The sequence below is a fragment of the Camelus bactrianus genome, chromosome 22, assembly GCF_048773025.1.
Source record: "Camelus bactrianus isolate YW-2024 breed Bactrian camel chromosome 22, ASM4877302v1, whole genome shotgun sequence".
Lineage (NCBI taxonomy): Eukaryota > Metazoa > Chordata > Mammalia > Artiodactyla > Camelidae > Camelus > Camelus bactrianus.
Genome location: NC_133560.1, coordinates 21,709,050 through 21,734,031, shown reverse-complemented (window position 1 = coordinate 21,734,031; position 24,982 = coordinate 21,709,050). Strand labels below are relative to the sequence as shown.

General features: G+C 46.3%; 1 protein-coding gene across 1 annotated transcript in view; it reads left to right on the top strand.

The window, feature by feature from the left end:
• The window catches only part of NWD1 (NACHT and WD repeat domain containing 1), a 65,206-nt gene that overhangs the window by 16,694 nt on the left and 23,530 nt on the right, over positions 1-24,982 (top strand). The window contains 7 exon segments of the mRNA XM_010972105.3: positions 58-1,330; positions 8,389-8,592; positions 9,889-10,048; positions 10,844-10,961; positions 11,876-12,034; positions 16,507-16,704; positions 19,443-19,565. Of these exon segments, the coding sequence (XP_010970407.3) occupies positions 58-1,330; positions 8,389-8,592; positions 9,889-10,048; positions 10,844-10,961; positions 11,876-12,034; positions 16,507-16,704; positions 19,443-19,565 (2,235 nt within the window).

Here is a 24,982-nt window from a genome sequence, read left to right as displayed (position 1 = left end):
GCCAGCTGATGACGTAAAGCTGACCACACTCTCTTCCCATCTCTTCCACCTTTGCAGTCATTGAGTGGGAAATTGAACGGGGACTGCTGAGCTCGACAGACAGGGACCAGGGGGTGACCGTCTTCCTGAGAGAGATCCAAGACCTCAACAAACACATCCTGGAAGACTGTGCCCTCAAGATGGTGGACCGGCTCGCAGACGGTTGCCTGGACATGGATGCCCAGAACCTTCTCTGCAGCCTTAAGGGGCGCATCACCGACATGCAGCCTGGAGTTCTCAAGGCCCACCACCTGGCATGGAGTCGAGACCTGGTGAACCCCAAAAACAAGGCTCATGCCCGGTACCTGAAGGAGCTTGGGGAGCAGTTTGTGGCCAGAGCTAACCATCAGGTCCTCGAGTGCCTCCGGGAGCTAGAGGCGGGCAGGCAGGAGTTGGCGTGGCTCTACCAGGAGATCCGCCACCACCTGGGGCTGAGTGCCGAGGCCACCCGGACCTTCTGTGGGCGCCAGGAGCTCCTGGCCCAGCTGGGGCAGTGGCTCCGGGAGAGCAACAGCCATCCTCACCCGCCTCTGGTGATTTTTGGACCCCCAGGCATCGGAAAGACGGCTCTGATGTGCAAGTTGGCTGAGCAAATGCCGGTGCTGCTCGGGCGCAAGACGGTGACCATGCTGCGGCTTCTGGGGACGTCACAGATGAGCTCCAATGCCCGCGGCCTGCTTCAGAGCATCTGCTTCCAGGTGTGCCTGGCCTATGGGCTGCCCCTGCCCCCTGCCCAGGTCCTGGAGGCCCACACCAGGGTGGTCCAATTTTTCCACACCCTCCTCCACACCGTCTCCTGCCGAAACTTCGAGTCCCTTGTGATCCTGCTGGACTCAGTGGATGAGGTGGACTCTGTCCACCGTGCTCGGAGGGTCCCCTGGCTGCCTCCCAAGTGCCCCCCGAGGGTCCACCTCATCCTCTCAGCCTGCTCAGGACAGCGGGGGGTTTTAGACACGATGCGGCAGGTGCTTACGGACCCAGGGGCCTACTGGGAGGTGAGACCCCTCTCCGGAAACCAAGGGCAAGAGATGATCCAGCTCCTGCTGGCAGCCTCGAGGAGGACACTGAGCCCCATGCAGAGGGACCTGCTCTGGGCCAGCCTCCCAGAGTGTGGGCACCCGGGGCGGCTGAGGCTGGCTTTCGAGGAGGCCCGAAAATGGGCCTCCTTCACCGTGCCCGCCCCACTAGCCTCCACCGCTAAGGAAGCAATGCACCAACTGTGTGCCCGCCTGGAGCAGACACACGGGCAGCTCCTGGTGGCCCATGTGCTGGGCTACATCATGTCTTCCCGGTGAGTCTCTGTTATTTTCACCTTTTGGTCATTGAGATAGAATGCATGCACTCTTCTCGAAGGGCTGTCATAACAAGCCACAAGCTGGGTGGTTTAGAACAATGGAAATTTATTCTCTTACAGTTCTGGAGGCCAAAGTCTGAAATCAAGTTGTCTGCAGAGCTATGCTCCTTCTGACAGCTCTAGAGGAGAATCCATTCTAGAATTTTCTCGTAGCTTCTGGTGTTGCCGGCCACCCTCCACATCCCTTGGCTTGTAGACACATCTCTCCAATTTCTGCCTCTATCATCTTGTGACCTTCTCTCTATCTGAATTTTCCTCTTCTTGGAAGGACATCACTCGTGGGATTAGGGCTCTGTTCCATCCAGTATGACCTCATCTTCACTTGACTACTTCCCCAAAGACTGCTTTCAAATAAGATCATATTCTCAGGTTTCCCATGGGCATGAATTTGGGGGAACACTATGCAACCCAGTACAATTCATATCATCAAGTTCTCTCTTTTAAAGTGGACAGTTCAGCATTTAGAACATCCACAGTGTGGCGCTACCACGAGCCATCTCCAGAACAATTCCTCACCCCACCAGGACACCCTTTCCCCTAACCATCACTCCCCCTCCCCCAGCCCTTGGCAATCACTAATCTGCTTTCTGTCTCTATGCATTTGTCTAGGATATTTGTTTGGCAAGCGTTTTACTTAGAAATGCTTTCAAGTGATAGACTAGAAGAACTCCCAGAGTGCAAAAATAACATGAAGAGCGCTTATATATCAGTTTCTTAGCCTTGGTGTTATTGACATTTGGGGCCAGGTCAGTTTTTGCAGTGGGCGGGGCCGTCTTGTGCACTGTAGGACGTTGATCAGAATCCCAGGCTTCTACCCACCAGATGCTCGTAGTAGCCCCGAGCTGGGACAACAAAAGTATCTCAGGATATTGCCAAGTGTCCCCTGCAGGCAGAATAGGTCCCAGTTGGGAAATACTACCATACACCCTCCCCCTGAAATCACCAATTTGCCATATTAGCTTTCTCTTTTCCTCTCTCTCCATCTCTTTTCTCTCTCTCTCTTTCTTTTTTCCCATCTATCTATCATGTCTCTATGTACACACATGCACACACATGTAATTCTTCCCTGAACCATTTGAGAGTTGATCATAGGCACCACTCCGCTTTACCCTTAAGTACTTCACATATATCCCGAGAACAAGGACAATCAGAACACCGCATCACCACAGGACAATGATAAAACTCAGGAAATGTATCATAGATGCAATAATATTATTTAATACACAGTTTATAGTCAAAATTTGCCAGTGGTCTCAAAAGTATCCTTTATAACTGTCCCCTCTCCTTGGCCCCAATCAGGATCACATGTTGCATTGAGTTGTCAAGTCTCTTTGGCATCCTTTAATCTGGAACATTCTACCATCTGCCTTTGTCCCTTTGAAGAGTCCAAGCCAGCTGTTTTGGAGCTGAGCACTCCTTAACCCTCCATGGGTATGCACATCTCAGGTCTTGGTTTTGAATCAAGACTTTGATTCAGCAGGTCTGGGGTTGAAGCCTCAGGTCTTGTATTTCTCCCAAGCTCCCTGGCGGTGCTGATGCTTCTGGTCCAGGGACCACACTTGGGGTGGAGGGGAATTGGTACATTGTTGCTCCATCTGGGTTGGTCTGTCTCCTCGTGTTGACGTTCAGGTTAAACCTAGGTGATGTTTGGACATTCCTGGGCACGGATTTTTTTTCCTACTGTAAATTTGCAACGTTCCCCTTTGTAATTAATAAGCAAAGTGTGGGGAGATGTCAGAAAAATCGTTTTAAAGCAAATTTCTCTAAGGGGGAGGATATATCTCAGTGGTAGAATGCGTGCTTAGCATGTATGAGGTCCTCGGTTCAATCCCCAGTACTTCCATTAAAAATAAATAAACCTAATTACCCCCCTGCAAAAAAATAAAAAGAAGTAAAGCAAATTTCTCTGAAGAATTGACCACAAGCATGGGCCTACATTCAATTTCAGGCTTTGTAGCATGAGATTCAGCAAAAAGTAAAGAGGAAAAATCCGATTCCAATGTGTTTATATAATTTAAAGGAATGAATATCTATTATTTTTATTTTTTCTTTTCTTTTTTATTGAAGTATAGTCAGTTTACAATGTTGTGTCAATTTCTGGTGTACAGCATAATGTTTTAGTCATACATATACATACATACATTTGTTTTCATATTCTTTTTCATATAGCTTACACAAGATATTGAATATAGTTCCCTGCCTACAGAAGAAACTTGCTTGTTGATCTATTTTATATATAGTAGTTAGTATCTACAAACCTCAAACTCCCAATTTATCCCTTCCCACCCCCTTTCCCCTCTGGTAACCATAATTTTGTTTTCTCTGTGAGTGTGTTTCTGTTTTGTAAATAAATTCATTTGTGTAAAGGAATGAATATTTAAATGCAGTTGCTCCTCATAACTGAATCACCTTGCTGTACACCCGACATTAACATTGTACATCAACTACATTTCAATAAAAAACAAAATTAAAAAAAATAATAAATGTGGTTTCTCCAGCTCAGGGAAAGTCTCAGGGCTTCAAACTCCAATAAACCTGGGTCATGATGGTCAGAGATGCCAGGTGTGGAAGGTGAGTCAGAAATAATGAGCAGGAGAGAGGAGTGTGTTCATCAGACACACCCAGCATCCCCCAGGAGGGTGGGATGGAGCCAATTAGCAGGCACACCAAGCAACGAAGCTTTGCCTTAATGCAAATGGCTGTCAGAAGATACTCAAGCCCATCCTCAGAAATGCCAGACAATGCAGTTTTGCTTCTTCTTAGTTTAGGGGGCAGTTTTCTCTTTAAGACCTTTGTCTTTTGCCACAAAACAGTCAAAGAGGCAGCGATCAGCCCAGTGAGGGGGTCTTTTTGTTTGTCAAGAAAAGAAACCCACTTATGCTATCTTGTAAGGAATAAGGGTTTATGCCAAAACCATGGGGGAAGCCCAAGGAATGCAGGATGGGAGGACGAACACCTTAGCCAGCTCCAGAGGACATACCTCAGATGTCATGTTGCACCCCAGATTTTGTGACTGATGCCCCCAGAGTGGGGGACTGGCCTGGACTCTACAGGGAGCTCAAAGACAGACCGAGGAATGCTCCAGAATAAGAGAGTGGGCCATCAGGCCAAACTGATGAAGTCTACATGGAAAGTGGGGTTGCCATGGGAACTGGAAAGCTGCAGAATCAGGGGAGGTTTCTCATCCCCTGTCCTTCTGGGTCCTCTCTACACGTCATCTTCTGTTCCAGACTCTTCCTTTCTCCTCTGTAAGTGTAGCCTGCCTGCCATGAGCTTCTGCTGGCATCATGAGTTCCCATTTCGGAGATCTGGTACCATCGTGCTGGCTCCTTCTTGAGTCCTGGTTGCAAAATCTAGGGATATAGACATCAGTTGGCCTTCTTGGCTGCATGTCTGGTTCAGTTAGTAAAGCCAGGAGTCCCCTGGGGTGGAGAACCACTTGTCCTCCAGGGCTGGCAAGGGAGGTGATTTATGAAGGGTGAGTGATTTCGGTGCCTCTTCTTCCATGAAAATATGTTATGTTTACACATGGAGTTAGCCTAGAGTGATGCTTGAGCACCTGGCTCTCGGGGCAGATCTGAGTTCTTCTAGACCAGTGTTCTTACCCAGGGACATTCTGTGCCCCCCCAGGTGAACACTGAACAATGGAGACATTTTGATTGTCATGACTAGGGGATGGGGGGCTGCTGGGATCTAGTGGGTGGAGACCAGGGACCCTGCTCAACACCCTGCAGTGCACAAGATGCCCTCCCAGCCCCCGCCAGAGGATGATGCAGCCCCAAATGTCAGTGGCACTGAGGATGAGAAACCCTGCCGTAGCGTGACAGAGACCCCGTCTGGCTGTCTCTCTCTCTGTCTCCCTGTCTCTCTGTCATCTATCATAATATCTATTTATCCATCCATTCAGCTATTTATCTATCTACATTTACCTATAATCTGTCATATCTATCTATAATCTATTATATCTGTCTGTCCATCCACCCATCCACCTATCTACACCTATCTTTTTCCTGGGAGGGGGGCAGAGGACGAATTAAGTTTGTTTGTTTGTTTGTTTGTTTGTTTGTTTATTTATTTATTTATTTATTTATTTATTTATTTATTTATTTATTTTAATGGAGGTGCTGAGGGTTGAACCCAGGACCTCATTCATGCTAAGCACATGCTCTACCACTGAGCTACACCCCCTACATCTGTCTATATACCATCATTTATCATATCTGTCTATCTGTCGTGTCCCTATCATGTTACTGACACCTAGTGAGTGGAGACCAGGGATGCTGCTATACATTCTACAAAGTACAGGACAGTCCTCATGACAAAGAGCCATCCCACCCTTATTGTCAACAGCGGGAGGCTGAGAAATGCTGTGCCAGGGACGCATTGTGGCCTCGCCAGTCCCCCTCTTTACAGAGGGAATGACTGGAAGAGCATCCGTTCTCTACGGCTGCTGGAAGCAGTAATGAGATCATGCTTGTGAAGGTACCTCACTGGCCATGATCCCTCAGCCAGGATCAAATGCAGGTCTGCAATACAGGCAAGGTGGGTCTTATGTGGTGAGCCGGTGAGGTGCCTCCCTTGGGTCCACATTGTTAAGGAGATGTCTTTGGGGGCAGAGAAAGGCTCTCAACTTAGTGGTTTGGCTGTGACTGTGGATACATCTTCCAGTCTCTCCAACAGAGAGAATCTTCCAGTTCCATCCAATAGAACATTGACAGTGAGGACGATGCTCTGTGTTCGCTGTCCAACACAGTAACCATGAGTCACATGTGGCAATTGAACCCTTGAAAGGAGCTTATGCAACCCAGAAACTAGATTTTAAATTTTATTCATTTTAATGAGTTTAAGTGCCCATGTGTGGCTGGTGTCCACTGTATTGGACATCATAGATCTAGACTTGATGAGACACAAAATCTTCAAGAGCAGGGACGAAGTTGAATTCCTCTTCTCTTGGCCGTTCAGGGACATGAATATAGAAACCCCAGTTTCCCCATCTGACAAATGGAGGAATGCTCTCTGCCCTGCCTCCCTCCAGCTGGGTTGGAGATTCAGCTGCAAACTTAGATGAGAAGGTGCAAAGAGGGGCAGGTTCTAAGATTGCAGTGAGCAGCTTTGGGGAGGACAGAAAAATGGCGCCACCCTTCCCCCAGGATTGTTCACAGGTCTTCACCTGCTCTTATGTCCCTTTTGGGTCTCCTGCCCCCTATTGTAGACTCCTGCTATTGAAGCCTGGACAGACTGGGTTGAGGCACGTGCCCAGGCATGGTTGTCAGTGTTGAGCGCAGATGGTATGACATGATCCCACTTATGTGAAATGTCCAGAATTGGTAAACCCAAGGAGACAAAAAAGCAGGTTTGTAGTTGCCAGCACCTGAGAGGGCGCATTTCTCCCAAGCATGATGGTAGCATGTGTCTAGCAAAGGTTCTTGACCCCCAAACCTACTCCCATCCATGGTTTCCCGTTTAGTAATGTAATCACCTTCTGCATAACCAGGAATCATTCTCGTTTCCTCTCCTTCCACATCCCACCTCCCTCCATAGTCAGCAAGTCCTCTTGGCTCTGCCTCTAAAACACCCAGAACTAACCATTCTTTCCATTTCCACCTACCTCACCTTGTTCCAGGTCATCCCCCTCTCCACCTTAACAAATGCCCCAGCCCCTGATTTGTCTCCATGCCTCTGTGTTCATCCCTCATCAAATTCCTTCTCCCAGGAGGCAAGAATGAGAATTTTTTTTAAATAAACCTTTATTTAGGAATAATTTTGGATTTACAGAGGCGATGCAAAGATCATATAGAGTTCTTCTAGATCCTTCCCCCAATTTTTCCCTCGGGTTAACATCCAACATAACCATAGCATTGCTGTCAAAACCAGGACTTTAACGTTGGTATGTGACTATGAACTTGACTCCAGACTTGACTTGGATTTCACCAATTTTTCCACCAATGTCATTTTTCTGGTCCTGGAGCCAATTCAGGATTCCTCATTGCATTTAGCAGAGTGAGATGATTTAACTGAGGTAAAATTAAAATGTTAACATGCTACAATCCAGTGGCATTAGTACATTCACAGTGTGGTACCACGATCACCTCTATCTAGTTCCAGAACATTTCCATCGTTCCTGAAAGGAGACCCCATCCCCATTAGTAGTCACTCCCCATACCTCCTCCCCCCGCCCCTGGCAACCATGAATCTACTTTCTGTCTCTATGGATCCTGCTCTGGACAGTCATGTAAATGTGATCATACAATGTGGTCTTTTGTGCCTGGTTTCTTTCACCTAGCATGATGTTTTCAAGGTTTATCCACGTTGAAGTGGGTACCAGTACTTTGTTCCTTTTTATGGTCAAATAATATTCACTGTATGGCTACACCTCTGTCTAGTCCATGTGGGCTGCTATAACAAAAATGCCCTAAGACTGGTTGGATTTCTGAACAATCTACTCACAGTTCTGGAGGCTGGGAAGTCTAAGATTAAGGCACCAGCGTATTTGGTGCATGGTGAGAGCCTGCTTCCTGATTCAAAGACAGTCATTTTCCACTGAAACCTCACATGGCAGAATGGACAAGGGAGCTCTCTCAGTCCAGCACCAAAACTTCAGTTGCTCATTCTATTTAAAGCTATTTCCTTTCTCAGGTAAGAAAACATGGGGTGGGCACTGTTGGTTTCTGTATTATTTCCCTAAGTTACCTCCCCTCTCCCTTCCTGTGCTGCCTGACTCATCCGAGATGCAGGAGGGGATGGTTCAGGGTTCTGTAGGTGTGTGTGAGAAGGAAAGACCAGGAAATATCTTACTTGATGGGTACGGTGGTAACCGGGTGTTGGTACCAGCTGGGCATGGGCATTGTCCATATACCGATCCCCACTGTGAACCCTTTGGTGACCGATGTACAAGACGCCACAGAGCCTGCCATGTCTGTCCCTCCTTCAGCTTCTGCATCCTCCAAATCCAGGGGACACAGGTGTGTTCCAATGCCCATCCCTCCTCCCCTCAGGCACGGGCTCTCGGAGGCGGAGCTGAAGGACGTGCTGTCCTTGGATGATGAGGTCCTGCAGACTGTGTATCAGGACTGGACCCCGCCCAGCAAAGAGCTGCTGCGGTTCCCACCCCTGCTGTGGGTGAGGCTGCGTCGGGATCTGGGTAACTGCTTGGCCAGACGGCCGGTGGATGGCTTCACACTCCTGGCCATCGCCTACAGGTGGGTGGAGCAGGTTGATGATCCTGGGTGAGATGCAAGAGCAAGGACTCACTGCCTGGCCTTCTCTTTGCTCCAGATCCTTCTTTGCTCCCCATTCCCAGGGAATCAAGTCCAGCATTCAAGCGTCTCTACACCTCCCGCTCTAACACAGTTAACTTGTTTTCTTAAATTAAGGAGAAATTGACATAATATAAAATTCATCATTTGAAAGTGAACAATCACTGGCATTTAGCACATACACAGTGTTGTACAACCATCACCTCTATTTCCGGAGCGTTTCCATCACCCTAAGAGGAAACCCCAGCCCTGTTAGCTGTCACTCCCCATCCTCCCTCTCCCAGCCCCTGGCAACCACCAATCTGCTTTCTTTATGGATTTACCTGTTCCAGACATTTCAATATAAATGGAATCACGCACGATGTGATCTTTTGTGTCTGGCTTATTTCACTCAGCATAACGTTCTTGTGGTTCATCCACATTATGGGATGTATTAGTGCTTCACTCCTTTCTATGGGTGAATACTATTCTGCTGTAGGGATGGACCACATTTTATTCATCCGTGCATCCGCTGATGGACCCGTGGGTTGTTTCTACCTTTTGGTGGTTATGACGAGTGCTGCTGTGAATGTGCGAAGACAAGTTTTTGTTTGAACACCTATTTTTCAGTTATTCGGGGGTATGTGCCCAGGAGTGAAATTGCTGGCTCATACAGTAACTTATTTTATGTTTAAATTATTGAGGAACTCAAATATTTCTTAAAAACTTTTTTTAATTGAAGTATCATCAGTTTACAATGTGTTGATTTCTGGCATACAGCATGGTGATTCAGTTATACATATATATATATTCCTTTTCATATTCTTTTTCATTATAGGCTATTCCAAGGTATTGAATATAGTTCCCTGTGCTATACAGTAGGGCCTTGGTGTTTATCTATTTTATAAATAGTAGTTAGTGTCTTCAAATTCCAAACTCCCAATTTATCCTTCCCTACCCTCTTTCCCCCCTGGTAACTGTAAGTTTGTTCTCTATGTCTGTGAGTCTGTTTCTGTTTTGTAAATAAGTTCCAAGTGTCCCTTTTTAAAGTACATTTATTTAAGAAAAAAAAGAAAGATGGGCCAATTTAGGGAGAAATGGTAGGTAAAAAAATCGTACCTGTGGTCAGCTGAGCCAGCGAGCATCTGGAAGGTGATTTAGGATGGACTTGCATTTGGGAACCACCTCCTGGAAGGCCAGTGACCACCTCTGAGCTCATCTGGCGCCCCAGATCCATCAGCCAATGTCCCCTGTCTGCAGACAGCTGGCTGAGGTGGTCAGAGAGCGCTACCTGTCCGGGCCCGAGAAAGCCAAGTATCATGGAGTTTTAGCCGACTTCTTCTCAGGGGCCTGGAGCCAGGGCACCAAGAAACTCATCACCCTGCCGCTCGTGGAAAAGCCCCTGAACCTGGACCGCAAGGTGAGGTGTTCAAGACCCCTGGTCCCCACTCGCAGCCTCCACGCTGCTGGGCCCACAAGGCAGGGACGGCCTGGCTAGGACCACACGTCTCCTTCCTTCCCTCATTTCCACCCTAGACACCCTTCCGATCTTCTCTTCTCTTCCCATGGAGGGTGAGATGTCCCCTCAGCCCCTGAGAATTATTTGGGGTGTGGGGAGCTGCAGATGAGGGATATACAACTCCATCCCCTCCTCAACTTTCCAGAGAAAACAAAATCATGACATTCAGAAGCATATTCCCAAGGTCCCAGAGATTTTTTTAAAAATATTTTATTTATTGTTTGTTTGCTTTTATTTTGCGGGGGAGGTAATTTGGTTTATTTATTTATTTATTTTAATGGAGGTGCTGGGGATTGAACCCAGGACCGTGTACATGCTAAGCACGTGCTCTACCACCAAGCTATAACCTCGCACTTCCCATCAGAGTTTTAATTCATGCTCCCATTCCTCCTGACACCAGTGTCCTCCCTCCGGGCCTTTGCACGTGGTGTTCTCTTGCTCTGAAATGCCATTGTTTCTGACACGTTTCACCAGACCAGGTCCTACTTATCCTGCGAGACCCAGCTTCAATGCCCCTTGGATTCCCTTGGCCCCAAGCTCCACCTTTCCAGCCTAGCCTGTTGGGGGGAGGCATCTCTGTCTAGAATTGTATCCCTGTCCCCTCCAGCATCACCTGGTGCCCGGCCCATGTTAGTGGAGCAAATGAATAAGCTTGTGTCCTAGTGGCCTGGCTGCCAGCCCCCTCCTCCTCTGCAGGTGGCCCCTCAGCCCCTGTGGTTCTCAGACACGGTTGCAAACCTGCGGAAGCTGAAGGAGTTACCCTATCACCTGCTCCACTCGGGCCGCATAGAGGAGCTGAAGCAGGAGGTGCTGGGTAAGGGCCATCCCAGTCTTGGAGTGGGTTGAGCGGGTCCCTGACCCTCTGCCGTGCTCCCACCTTCCGGAGCCTGACAACGGGGAAGGTCGAAGGTCAAAATCCTCAGCTCTTTTTAAGGCACTGGTTCTCACCGAGGGCGGTTCTGCGCCACCATCACCCACCCCCACTCTGGGGGACACTTGGTGATATCTGGAGATATTTCGGTTGTCATGATTGGGGGAGAGGTGCTGCTGGACCGAGTGCTAGCAGATAGTACAGAGGGTGAGAAACTCTACCTTAGAATGAGAGAGACCCAGTGTCTGCCTATCTGTCAATCTATCATCTACCATCTCTCTCTGTTTACCTACTGTGTCTGTCTGTCTGTCTGTCTATCTCCCTATCTATCCACATCTATCTATGATCTATCATCTCTCTCTATATGTGTATATAAATATAAAAATCTCACCTATCATATTTATCACTTCTATTTACCATCTATCTTTCTTTCATTTTATATCTATCCATCCATCCATCCATTTGTCTATCAGTCTATAATCTCTCTCTGTTTATCTACCATTTCTATCTATCTATCTGTCTATCTATCTATCTATCTGTCTATCTACCTACCTATCTATCTCTCCATCCATCCATCCATCCATCTATTCATTCCTGTGATTCTCAACCAGGGGTGATTCTGCTTCCCAAGGGACACTTGGCAATGTTTGTGTTTTTGATTATCCTGGCTGGGGGATGCCACTGGCATTGAGTGAGTGGAGGCCAGGGACACTGATCAACACCCTATAGTGCACAGATGCTCCCTCTCACCCCCCTCAGAGTATGATCCGGCCCCAAAAGTTAGCAGTGCCAAGAGTGAGAACCCCAGGGAGGAATGGGAGATGCGTGTTCCCCACAGCGCCCCCTTCTCCCCACAGGCAGCATGAACTGGATTTCCTGCCGAGGCATCTCCGGGGGCATTGAGGGCCTGTTGGATGACTTTGACCTGTGTGCCCCTCACATGGACTGTCCTGAGGTTGGCCTGGTCCGGGAAGCCCTCCAGCTGTGCCGCCCGGCCGTGGAGCTCCGAGGCATGGGTGAGTCCAACCGGCCTGGCAGGGGTGGTGGGGAGTGGTCCACTCTGCACCTTCTAGGAGGCCACTCTCCTCACTGAGGCGCCACCTGGATTTGCATTAACTCACACATCTTTCCTGTCTACACCTGAGGGATTTCCTCCAGCTCCAGCCTCTAGAATTCTGAATTGAAGCTGGGAGTGCTTAGGAGTGAAAACTACCAAGGCAGTGCCCACCCTCGCCCCAGCTCAACATCTTATTCTAGAAGGGGTAGATGGCAGGTATTTCAGACAAAATCAAGGAAATTATGTCGCCACTTAATATAACCAGGAAGAAAACATGTTCCCACAGATCTCTTTTTTATTGATGAAATTCAAAATAGACTGCTAATAACTGAGCACAACTCTTTTGTAAGTTGGGTCGACTCATGAGAAAGAAGAAGGGAATTCTTGTTCTGGGGGATAACATTTTGCTCAGCTGGGGTTCAAAGTTATTTCCGGTCATCGCACCAATGACAAACATTGATTCAACCATTCTTAGTTCTCAGGGCAAGTCGTTGAGCTGGGTTTGACCCACCCTCTGCCCTAGAGCTAGAAGAGTCTCTGAGTCTTCCGTTAATACTCTGTCCAGGATGGTATTTGGTTTGCTTGTTTTTGTTTTTAAAAACTGGCAAAACACACGTAATATAAAATCAACTGTTTGAATTGCACAGTTCAAGGGCATTTAGTACATTCATGTTGTTGTGCGACCATCACCACATCCATCTCCAGATCTTTTTCATCTTGTCAAACTGAAACTCTGTCCTCATTAAATTCTAATTCCTTATTCCCCCTCCCCCAGCCCCTGGCACCCACCATCTTTCTGTCTCTATGAATTTGTCTGCTCTAGGGACCTCATTATAAGTGGAATCGTGCAGTATTTGTCCTTTTGTGGCTGGCTTATTTCACTCAGCATAATGTCCTCAACGTTCATCCATGTTGTCACCTGGGTCAGAGTCTCCTTCCTTTCTAAGACTGAATAGTATTCCATTGTGTGGATGAATCACATTTGGCTCATCCATTCACCAGTCAATACACACTTGGGTTGTCTCTCCCTTTTGCTAATAAGGAATGATGCTGCTGTGAACGTGGGTATACACTGATTTTTTTGAGACCCTGCTTTCAGTTCTTTTGGATATATACCCAGATGTGGAATTGCTAAATCATTCGGTCATTCAGTGTTTAATTTGTGAAGAACTGCCAGACCATTTCCCATAATGGCTGCACCATTTTACATTCCCACTAACAGAGCACAAGGGTTCCAGTTTCTCTATATCCTTGCCAACACTTCTTATTTCCTGAATAAAAAAAGAATAATGGCCATCCTAATGAGTGTGAAGTGGTCAGGATGGTTTTTATCATGCATTTCCCAGCTGGTTATGATTTGAGGGTTTTTATGAAGGTGCTTAATTCCGAGATGCCTTCCGCAGCTCTGTCAGAGCTGCCAAATGCTACTTTGTCAGAGAAGCCTGTCTGGCCACCACTGAAGCTGGACAGCCCCGGCCGCCACCAGCCCCTGCACATCCCATCACTGCACGCTGCTTCCATCTAGCTTAACTCTTCATTATTATTTCTGCTGGCTTTCTTCTGCATCATTTGTCTGTTCCACTGAACTCTGAACTCCAGAAGGGGAGGGATGTCATCTACCTGCTCCTGGCCAAATGTTCACCCCTACCACATAAACCAGTCCATGAGCATGGACTTTAAGCCTCATCATGTTGGTTCAAACCTGGGCTCTGCCGTTTACCAGCAGTGTGACTTCTCAAGTCCCTTACCATCCCCACCCCTACCCCACCCCCATTGCCACCTTACAGCCCTCAGTTCTCCCATCTGCAAAACAGGGCTGCTAGCTGACCCTCCTACCCAGGGCTGCTGGGAAAGATTTGCAAGTCAGTTCATGCACAGCCTGTCGCCATCCAAGGAACCTGTTACTGTCACGTGACAGCGCTGATGTTGTTGACAAGAACGGTGTTGGATGAGCCATTTCTGCACTGAGCCTTTGCTTCCCTCATCTGGAAATGTGGGACAGAGTTAAAGTGTGTCTAGGATCCCGCCCCAGTGAAAGATGGGGGTGCCTATGATCAGTTACACCTTCCTCGTGCATTCACGCTCCCCAGGAGTTTTAAAGCTCGAAGGGAGTGATTTCCCAGGAAAACAGTGTTGGGCACAACTGCCCAGTTTAAGGGAAGATGTAAACGTGCAAATCACAGTAGGTTCTTTGCTTTATCCCTTGATTGACAACCTAGGGCTGCCCAGCTCAAGGAGGAGGTGTAGGAATGAATGTTGCCGCCAGATGGCGGAGCGGAGCAACCACGCACTCTCGCCTCATTCCAGCACTTTCAGCCAGCTCCTGAGAGCAGATCTGCATTCCTGATTTCTCCTGTTGCCTCAGGCTCCAGGATGCCTGGGCATGGTGCCATTTCAGACCTTGTTTTTGTTTAAAAGACTGACATTTTGTTCAAAATGGACTTGAGGGGCGTTCATTTTGATTTAAAAAAAATTACATTGTAAGATAGTATTTATCTTGACAGTTGAGTTTGTTGGCACCACCTTAAATTTTGCACCCGTGGTCAGTGGAGCACTTGCCCCTGGTCCTGGCCCTGCCCCATTCCACCCACCCACAAACCAAGGCACAGGGTGTTGTCACCGCTGCCCCAGGCACCACATTAGGACACTCCAACAACAGGGACAAAATGAACTGTCTCCCTCCAGTGTCCTTGCTCTTCACTGGCGATTGGAATCAAACTTTTGGGGTCAGATTCCTGCCTCTTAACTGGCTGTGTGACCTTGTGTAAGTTGCTTAACCTCTCCATGCCTCAATTTTCCCCTTTATACACTTGGGGTAATAATGAGAACACCTCTATGTGGGAGGCAGAAAAATTTGGCCCTCCCCTCCCAAGATGTAGTCACCTCTTAATCCCTGGAACCTGTGACTGTTACCTCATAGGGGGAAAAAAGTGATTAACTGGACCCAAAGTGTAATCACAAGTGCCCTTATAAGAGGGAAACAGAGGGAGACATGAACCAGAAAAGGAGCAAACGCAGAGAGGAGAAGGCCACGTGAAGACAGAGGCAGAGATTGGGGCCATGCCTGCTCGCACTGCTGGTGGGGATGTAAATTGATGCAGCCACTGTGGAAAGCAGTGCGGAGGTTTCCCAAAGAATTAAAGATAGAACGGCCATATGACCCAGTGACTCCATTCTTGGGTATTTACTCGAAAAAACAACAACACTCAGTTGAAAAGATACATGCACCCCAATGTTTATAGACGCACTGTTTACAATAGCCAAGATGTGGGAGCAACCTAACTGCCCATCAACCAATGACTGGATAAAGATGATGTGATAGATACACAATGGAATACTACTCAGTCATAAAAAGAATGAAATTTTGCCGCTTGCAGCAACATGGATGGACTTGGAGGGCATTATGCTAAGTGAACTAAGTCAGACAGAGGGAGACAAGTGCCGTGTGATATCACTTATATGTGGAATCTAAAAAATACAACAAACTAGTGAATATAACAAGAAAAGAAGCAGACTCTGGATATAGAGAATAAGCTCGTGGTTACCAGTGGGGAGAGGGAAGGAGGGAGAGGCAATATGGGGGGAGTGCAAGGTACAAACTATTGGGTGTAAAATAGGTTACAAGGATGTACCGTACAACACAGGGAATGTAGCCAGTATTTTGTAATAACTGTAAAGGGAGGTTTCATACCTTTTACAGTTGTATAAAAATTAAAAGTTAAAAAAAGAGAGGTCGGGGGGATGTGGCCACAAGCCAAGGATGCCTGGAGACCCCAGAAGCTGGAAGACGCGAGGAAGCATCCTTCCCTACAGCCTCTGGAGGGAGCACAGCCCTGCCTCCTGCCAGCACTTTGATTTCGGACATCTGGCCTCCAGAACTGCGCAAGAAAGTTCTGTTGTTTGAAGCCCCTCAGATTGTCTTGTTACAGCAGCCACAGGATGCTAACCCACTCCGTAACTATGACGGGCTGGGGAAATGATTGTTATTTCTCTAACAGACACTTGTAGGGTGTCAGGCACTCAGAACACAGCAATGAACAAGACCGGCATCACCCCTGTTTTCGGGAGACCCAAGGTCTAGCGCTTAGTGTGGAGGGGTTGGGGCAGGGAGAGGCTGAGCCATCAAATAAACCCATAAAGAAATGTCAAATTGTAACTGATCTGGGGGAGAGGAGGGAGGGGATCGGACGGTTGGGCTGAAGGATGCTTTTTATGGAAGTCATCTTTGAGTTAAGATGAGGATGACGAGGTGATAGGCATGAGAAAAGGGGGAACAGCACGGGCAAAGGCCTAGAGGCTGGAAACCTGCACTTGAAGTAGGAGCCAGTGTGTCTGGAGAACAGAAAAAGGGGCAGGAGTGGACGACAGGACGGGGGCTTGATCCTGGGGAAGCAGTGCCCCTCCCCTTAACCGGCATCCCCTCTGTTGCAGAGAGAAGTGTCCTGTATACAGAACTCCTGGCCAGACTCCATTACTTCGCCACCTCACACCCAGCACTGGTGGGACAGCTATGCCAACAGGCGCAGAGCTGGTTCCGGGTGTGCCCACACCCCGTGCTGGTGCCCCTCGGAGGATTCCTCCAGCCCCCGGGAGGACCCCTCCGGGCCACCCTCACTGGCTGTCACAAAGGTGGGTCTCCCCAGCTTAGCAAAAATCCTGCCAGTCCTTGCCTGCCGGGGGCAAGTGGCTCGCAGGTGTTTCGGGCTGCTCTCTGGGGCTCCCCTCTGCCAGCCGGGAAGCCCCAGGGGTGCCATCAGGGCCTGCCCCTGCTGTCTTATGCTGACTCAGCTCCCTCTGCCCCCTAGGGACTTCAGATTACTTGTGTAAATACTGCTAATGAGCCCAGAGCGAGGGGATGCCTCTGGGGTCTTGGCTCCAAGAGCACCGTGCCCATCTGACCGACGGCTTCTGCAGTTTATAGGCTCCAGCTAGGAAGTCTGGAAGCCAGGGATTGGTGCCCCACTGGCCCCTCGGAAGCTGGTGGAACTTGTTGGTCCTCCCTGGGACACCAGATGTCAGAGGGACCAGAGGGTTTAGTTCTCTCCATCCACTTGTCACCCATCCATTCATCCATCCCTTCTTCCTCCCTTTCCTTCCTTCCTTCCTTCCATCTCTCTGTCCTTTCATCCACCTCCTTCCTTCCCTTCCATCCATCCGTCCACCCCTCAGTCATCCATACTTCCTTAGTCATCCTTCCTTCCACCCCTCTCTCCACACCACTCATCCTTCCATTTCTCCCATCTTGCCATCTTCTATCCACTCACTTACCCGCCACCCATCCACACAACTCAGCCATTCATCAACTCGTCCACTCACCTATCAGATGATTTATCCACCTACCCATCTAATACCCATCCATCCACTCACGCACTCATCCAACCAGCCCTCTCTCTGTCCACTTATCCACCAGTCCACCTACATTTATCCATCCCTTTGTCTGCCCACCCACAATCTCTCACATTAATCCTGAGGCCATTGAATACAATCAGCTTGTGATTCAAATGCTAGTTCTTATGACTTAGGCCATTTCTGTGCCACGTGGCCTTGTAGGGAAAGCTACACTTCCAAGGCACAGTGCTGCCAAAATAGAAATTCTAAGGGCCGCTAAATACAATGCATGGAAGAGTTGATTTAGAGTCAGCTACTGGAATGCTGTGGTGAGGAGGATTCTGAGACTGTACTTGGTTTAATAGGAAAGAATGTGTATGGGTTATGAGACATGTTGTGATGCTGTAACAAAGGCCAAAGTAGCACTGGCTCAAATAAAACAGGAGTTCATTTCTCTCACACACAACTGTCCAGGCATAAGTAAAGGCCGTACGGTGTCTTTAGGGTGTCAGGGACCCAGGCTCTTTCAGTCTTGTGGCTCTGCTATTTTCAATGTGAGGCTTCCATTTAATGGCCCAAAATGGCTGCTCTAGCTCTGACCACCACAGTGGCATTCCATCCAGTGGGAAGTGGGAAGAAGTAGGTGGAAGACCTCTTCCCTTCAAGGGCATGGCCTAGAAGCAGAACTTGCTACTTCTGCTCATGTCTCCCTAGTGGGAACTTGGCCATTTTTGACTGTAAGGGAGCCTGGGAAATATGGCCTTTGTGTGAGTAACCACATACTCAGCTCAAATCTATGGGCTGTGCGTTTTACTGCTAGAGGAAGCATGATGGACTAGCTATGGCAGTGGAGGTAGGGGAAAGAGGGGCATGGACAAATCACAGATAGTATGGTGATTGATTAGTGATGTCTGCCGTAGTAGAGGCAAAGGCAGTTATATCTCAGAATGGAGTTTTTGGGTTTTGGTATCTCTGGGGCAGGGAGATGTTTTGTGTTTCAGACCCACTGTGCCACTTGTTTGAGCTCTAGTCATGCTGAAGTTGAGAAAGTTCTCACCCACTCTGGGCTTCAATTTCATTTTCAAAGTGAGAAGTTTGAGTTCACATTTCCAAGGTCACACAGTGAGTGAGTCACAAAAAAATGAAGGGGAAAAGATGGAAAGAAAAGAGAAGAAAAACGAAACTATCTCCTCATGCCCTGTCCCAATGAAGTGGAAACAAAATCCTGGATTCTCTGGACTGGCTCTGATTTCAACATCTCTCCCACCATTTTACATGTGGGGAAACTCAGCAGGAAAGGGACTGACTCGAGGACATTGGGAAAGTCTGGTCTCCTGATATCTGGGCTGATGTTTTCTTCCGTGTAACTCGGTCCCTCTCTCTCCTCAGCAAGGGACTAATCAACAGAGAACCTTGGGCTGTGTTTGCTCAAACTATTGGCAAATATTTTCTCTTTGGGGCACCAGCTCTTATTTTTCCAGACCGACTGAACTCAAAGAGAAGTCAAAAGCAGGGTCCTCATTCTCAGCCAATATAATCCCCTTCCTGAGTCTTCTCCAAAGGTACCTGCAGCCATGCATGACTGACAATGGGGGCTGGACCATTCTGTCTGGTGGGGGCTGCCCTGGGTGCTGTAAGATGTTGAACAACATCCCTGGTCTCCACCCATCAGATGCTGTAGCACCTTGGTCCCCAGTTGTAACAACCAATAAAAAGTCTCCAAACACTTCCCAGGGTGCCCTGGGGAGCAGAATTGCCCCCGAGAAGGAACTGGTGAGCTAGCCACACTTATGACTGAGCAGTGGTTCAGTCCATTTTCCTACCACAGAGCAATGTAAACATTAGAGCCCAGCATCTGAATCTGGCCTCTGACAGCACTGGCCTTGAAATCCTGGTCCTGCCCCTTCTAGATGTATGGCTTTAGACAAGGAACCCTCTCTATCTATGCTTCAATCTCTTTATCTGTGAAGTGGGGACCCATGAGAGTACTTGTGGTTCAATACTCAGACCCAGGAGCTCTTGTCTCTGTGTGACTGCAGGTATCACTGCCATGGCGTGGAGCCTGGAAGAGAAACTGCTGGTGGTGGGCACGCAGGAGGGCATCGTGGCTGTGTGGGACATGGAAGAGCAGCAGGTGATCCACATGCTAACTGGACACACAGGTGAAGCTCGGGAAGCGAGGTTCATGACCAGCTTCCTCCTCGTGTCTCACAGTCATCAGTCAGTCCCCAGAGTCCCTTCAACACCAATTCACTTCTCTGTATCAAAACCCTGGTCTTTGTTCCTGCATCAGCTAGCTATAGCTGTGTAACAAAACACCCCAAACACAGTAGCTTCGAACAATAACTGTTTAAAAAACAAAACAAAACAAAAAGCAAAAAAAGTGCTGTGTCAAACCATACTCTACCTAGAGACAAAAGGGAAACTCAGTTATTTGGCACTTCCTTAAACTTTGCACCCAAGGCAGGTACCTCACTTGTCTTATACTAATCTTAGCCCCAAGTCAGGCCCACGTGTTTGGGAAGATAAGCCAGACAAAAATGTAGTCACAAATTGTGATAACTTAATGAGGAAGACAGGCTGTTGTTGCCAAAAAACCAGCCTCTGAATCCCAGTAGCCAAACTGAGACTCAGAGGCAGGGTTTTGGGAGAATTAGAAAAGGACAGCTTTATTGCTTTGCCAGGCAAAGGGGAGTTGCAGAGGCTAATGCCTCAAAGACTGTGAATCCATCTTGGGGTTGGTGTCCTGAGGTTTTATAGAAAAACTGGTTGGAACAGAAAGGCGACAACAATCCGGGTGTTTTCCAGGGGGCCATATACCTCTTAATCTTGATGAATCCACTTGGCATCATGGAGAAACTCCAGAGTCTGTTCATTCTTCTGAGGCTATCAGCCCATGAGCACTTTTCTGGAATACAGCTTCTGGGTTAAAGGATAAGCTATTCTGGGTAAAGAATGTATAGGGAGTGGAGAGTGTAATAGGAAGGTTGAGGACTGTTTAGCACAAATGCAGTTGAACAAGTGAAGCAGAGATGAGGTTTTGTCAGAGAAAAGAGGAAAACAGATTGCAAGAATTTTAAGTCACAGTGAATCAGCAAACAGCTTTAGCATTGGGGAAGCCATTCTGTTAGTTTCCTACTCTTTCAGTGTCGTGAGCTACAATAACCAAAGGGACCGACATAGGGCAGTTAGGGAAGGGATTTCCCTAAGCAGGGACATTCAGCCAAGATACAAAGGGTATGAAGGAATAAGCTTGCAAAGGGCAGGAGAGTGGGAAGAACATCCCAAGCATGGAAAACAGCCAGTGCAAAGGCCCTGAGGCAGGAAAAAGGCATATTTACCGAATAGCAAGGAAGCTGTGAGGCTGGGGCTTGGGACATGCTATCAAATGAAGCCAGTCACAAAAGACCACATGTATGGTTCATTTACATGAAAGATCCAGAACAGGTTAATCCGTAGAGACAGAAAGCAGATTAGTGGTTGCCAGAGGCCGGGGGCGGGGGTTGGGGTGGGCAGTAGGAGGAAGGGTGACTGCTGATAAGGGTGGGGCTTCCTTTTTAGATGATGAAAATGTTCTGGAATCAGACAGAGGTGATGTTTGCACAACATCATGGATGTACTAGATATTACTGATTATACACTTTAAGATGGTTTAAATGATAAGGAGAGGAAGGGGAGGGATTGACAGCTTTTTGAGGTTTTGAAAATATTCTAAACCTAGCCCGTGGTGATGGTTGCATAACTCTGGGAACATTAAAAGAAGAAAAAACAGTGTACATGAATAGGTGAATTTCATGCTTGTGAATTATATCTCAATAAAGATGTTAAAATATTTTCTCATGGCAATCTAAGCATGTACACTATTTCATTATTTGTTTCTCAACGTTGTACCATAAACATTCATCTGTTTTCACTGAATCTTTTTTAACACAACTTTATGGAGGTATAATTTACATACCATACAAGTTATGTATGAAACGTACGATTCAGTAAATTTTTAGTAAATTTACCAAGTTGTACCACCATCACCATAATCCCGCTGTGGAACTTTCCATCAACACAGGGAGATTCCCTCCTGCTGCCTCTGCAGTCCATCCCCGCTTCCACCCCTAGCTCCATGGCAACCACTGATGTGGTTTTTGAGTCTACAAATTTTGCCTCTTTGGATATTTCATACGAAAGGAATTGTACACTAGGTGACCTTCTGCATCTGGTTTCGTTCACTCCACGTAATACATTGGCATTGTTACATTTGTTGAGAGTTTGTTCCTTTGCATTGCTGAGTTGTATTCCATTGTGTGGAAGGAAGAGAGCTTTTCATCCATTCATCCCTTGAAGGACAATTACAATTGGGGGCTGTTATGGATAATGCTGCTATGATCCATCGAATCTTCATCTTTGTAATATTTAAATGCAGCAAAAATATTTCATTTTCCTTGATAGATCATGTTCCAGAATTTATTAAGCTATTAGAAAAACATTTGGCTATTTAGGCTAATTCTAATTATCTGCTACTTGGATGACACTGGGATGAATCTGTTTTTACTCTGGCAGTATTTTTTTCATCTTGTTGACTATTTTCAGTGAGTGGCACCCTTGAATTGGAAGGTGCGATGATTCCTATGGGTTTCGTGAAGCATCATGTCATTGTTTTCAAACAGACTGTAGCAGATTAAAACACTCCCCAACCCCAAAGCTCCCAGCATTAGGTGTTTTCATTTGACTCTTTTTGTCTGAGGGGTCGGAGTGGGGTGAGTCCTGATAGACTATCTGTCAAATAAGATTCCCCACATTTCCCCACAGTGAATGTGATGTACTTTTAAGTCATGCAGTCTCTCAGAGGGAAAAAAACTCATGGCAACATTCAACTGAGAATAATTGGAATATGATGGCGTGGTCTTATAATAACAACACCTTAGTCTAAGCTGAGGACATTAACATCAGATTCAGAACGTTAAGAAAGGTATACTGCCCCTTCCAATGATAAATCGTTTAGAGAAATTTTTAGTTTATAAAAGTTTAGTGCTTGAGAACAGGATATAAATTCCCCTCTTGAGCTCTTTTTTTTTTTAAATTAATAGTATGCCTGAATAAAGTTCCTTTGGGAAAATAAACTTTACTTGTAATTTTAAAAAAAGATTCACTTTGTTTTATCATTATCCGGATGGCTGTTTTCCCAGAGGTCTAGTCAATCTCTGTATCTGGGTGTGAGCCTTCTGTTCAATGCCTGAGCCCACCTACCGACGGTGACCTTGACTCATTTTTCAAAGTCCTGAAACTCTTATTATTTGTAATCAGAAAAACTCAGTACTCAACTTACTGAAAACACTGAACGTGCTATAAACCTATATAATATGAAAGGTTTCCAATCACGTGGTAGCGTGTTGGCGATGGTTAGCACTGAGGTTTCAGAGCCAATTGGGAAATTTTCAGGAATTTGGTGAGGTGGTTGTCGATAGCCACAATGTCACACAGCTGTTATTCAGCCTTAAATTGTAGAAACATACAACTAAATCAATTCCATTTAAAAAAGTAATAAATACTCAAAGCTCATCACTTTCTAATTATTTTACCACACTCTACTCTTTTCTTCTTCCTTCTTTCCCTGAGTTTTAATTAATTAATGTAATCTTTATTGTGGTATGATTCCTATACAGTAAACTACACATATTTCAGATATAAAATTTGATGAATTTTGATAGATGTATATACCCATGAAACCACTACCACAATCAAGATAGCTAACATTGCCACCACTCCCCAAGAGGTGTAAATTTCGAATTCCCAATTTATCCCTTCCGACCCCCTTTGCCCCCTGGTAACCGTAAGTTTGTTCTCTATGCCTGTGAGTCTGTTTCTGTTTTGTAGATGAGTTCATTTGTACCACATTCTTCTCTTTCTTCTTGGCTACTGTATCCGTGTGATGGAAGTGGTGTTCTCTGACCATCTCTTCCTAACTCCGTGTACATATATGGTTATATATAGTCATGTAAGCGTGTGTGACCTATTTTTTTTTTTTTAGTTAACATCACATTTTGCCTCCTTGCATATCATATGTACGTATATATCTAATTCATTTTAACAATGATAGAGCATCCTGTGTATGGGGGTATATTACAAAGCATTACCATTTATAGAAATTTTGGTTAAAAAAATACCCAAATCGCAAGAAATAAAGATCACCCCCAATACTGCTGGTGTATGAATTCTAAAAAAGTAAAATTCCCTTCCTTTACTCTCCCCTAACCCTTCAGTCTTTCCCCCTGGAAGTGATCAGTGCTCACAGTCTGTTATATGCTACTGGCGGCTTTCCCCTAGGCTTATGCAGACACAGCTCTGCACTTCGAGATTTTGCCAAAAATCACATCATGCTATTTCCTATACCGGGCTGCAACTTGCTTTTGTTACAATAGATTGTAACAAGGTGATGTAGTGGTTGAGAGCCTGGGCTCTAGGCTGAGATCCTGGCTCTATTACTTATTAACCATGTGGCTTTGGATAGTTACTATAGTCAGCTGTGCCTCAGTTTCTGCATCTATACAATGGGAGAATAGTAGTACCTCATAGAGTTGTTATGAGATTAAAGGAGGCTAATGCATGTCAACCACTTGCAACTATGCTTGGCACACAGAAAGCACTCAGTAAGTATTTGCTATTGTATTAATTATTATTATGATGATCAGGTCAATGTATATGTATGTACAACTGTCTTATTATTTTTAATGCCTGCATAATATTCTTTACATGGATGTAGCACATTTAACCAACTCCCTTTTCATAGACAGTAAGTTGTTTTCAGTTTTCATTTTATGCAGTGTTGCAGTTAAAGGCATTCTAGGGGGAAAGTATAGCTCAGTGGTAGAGTGCACACCTAGCATTCACGAGGTCCTGGATTCAGTCCCCAGGACCTCCATTAAAATAAATAAATAAATACCAAATTACCTCCCCCCTCAAAAAAATTAAGTCATTCTACATCTTCACACACTTACAGTATAATTTCTGTAAAACACATTCCTAGAAATGGGATTTCTGAGTCAAATTGTATACACATTTTTCATTTTCCCTCTTTTTCTTAGCTTTTTATTCTAAAGTAATTGTAGACTCAGAAGTTGCTAAAACCATGCAGAGAGTTCCCGTGTATCCTTCATCCACCTTTCCAGGATAACAATGTCTTGCCTAACTATAGCATATTGTCAAAACCCAGAGAGTACACATTTTAACTTTCAATAAATGTCACCAAATCACCCTTTTACAAATTTATATCAACTTCTATCCCATCAGCCGGATATGAAAGTAACTGATTTCTTGTATCTTTGCCAGTACTCCAGTAGTCAATCCATAAAGATTTTGTCAATATGATGGGTGATATGGTATTGGTGTTCCATGTTGGATTTTTGTGATTACTACTGAGATTGAGCATCTTTTTCAAATGCCTATTGTCCACTTGTACTATTGCTGTAAATTTCTTGTTTATATTCTTTGTCCAATTTGTGGGTAGGTTATTTAGATTTTTCTTGCCTGTTTGTAAGAACTCTTTGCTTAATAAGGAGGGACTCCATTCATCTGTTATACACTGCAA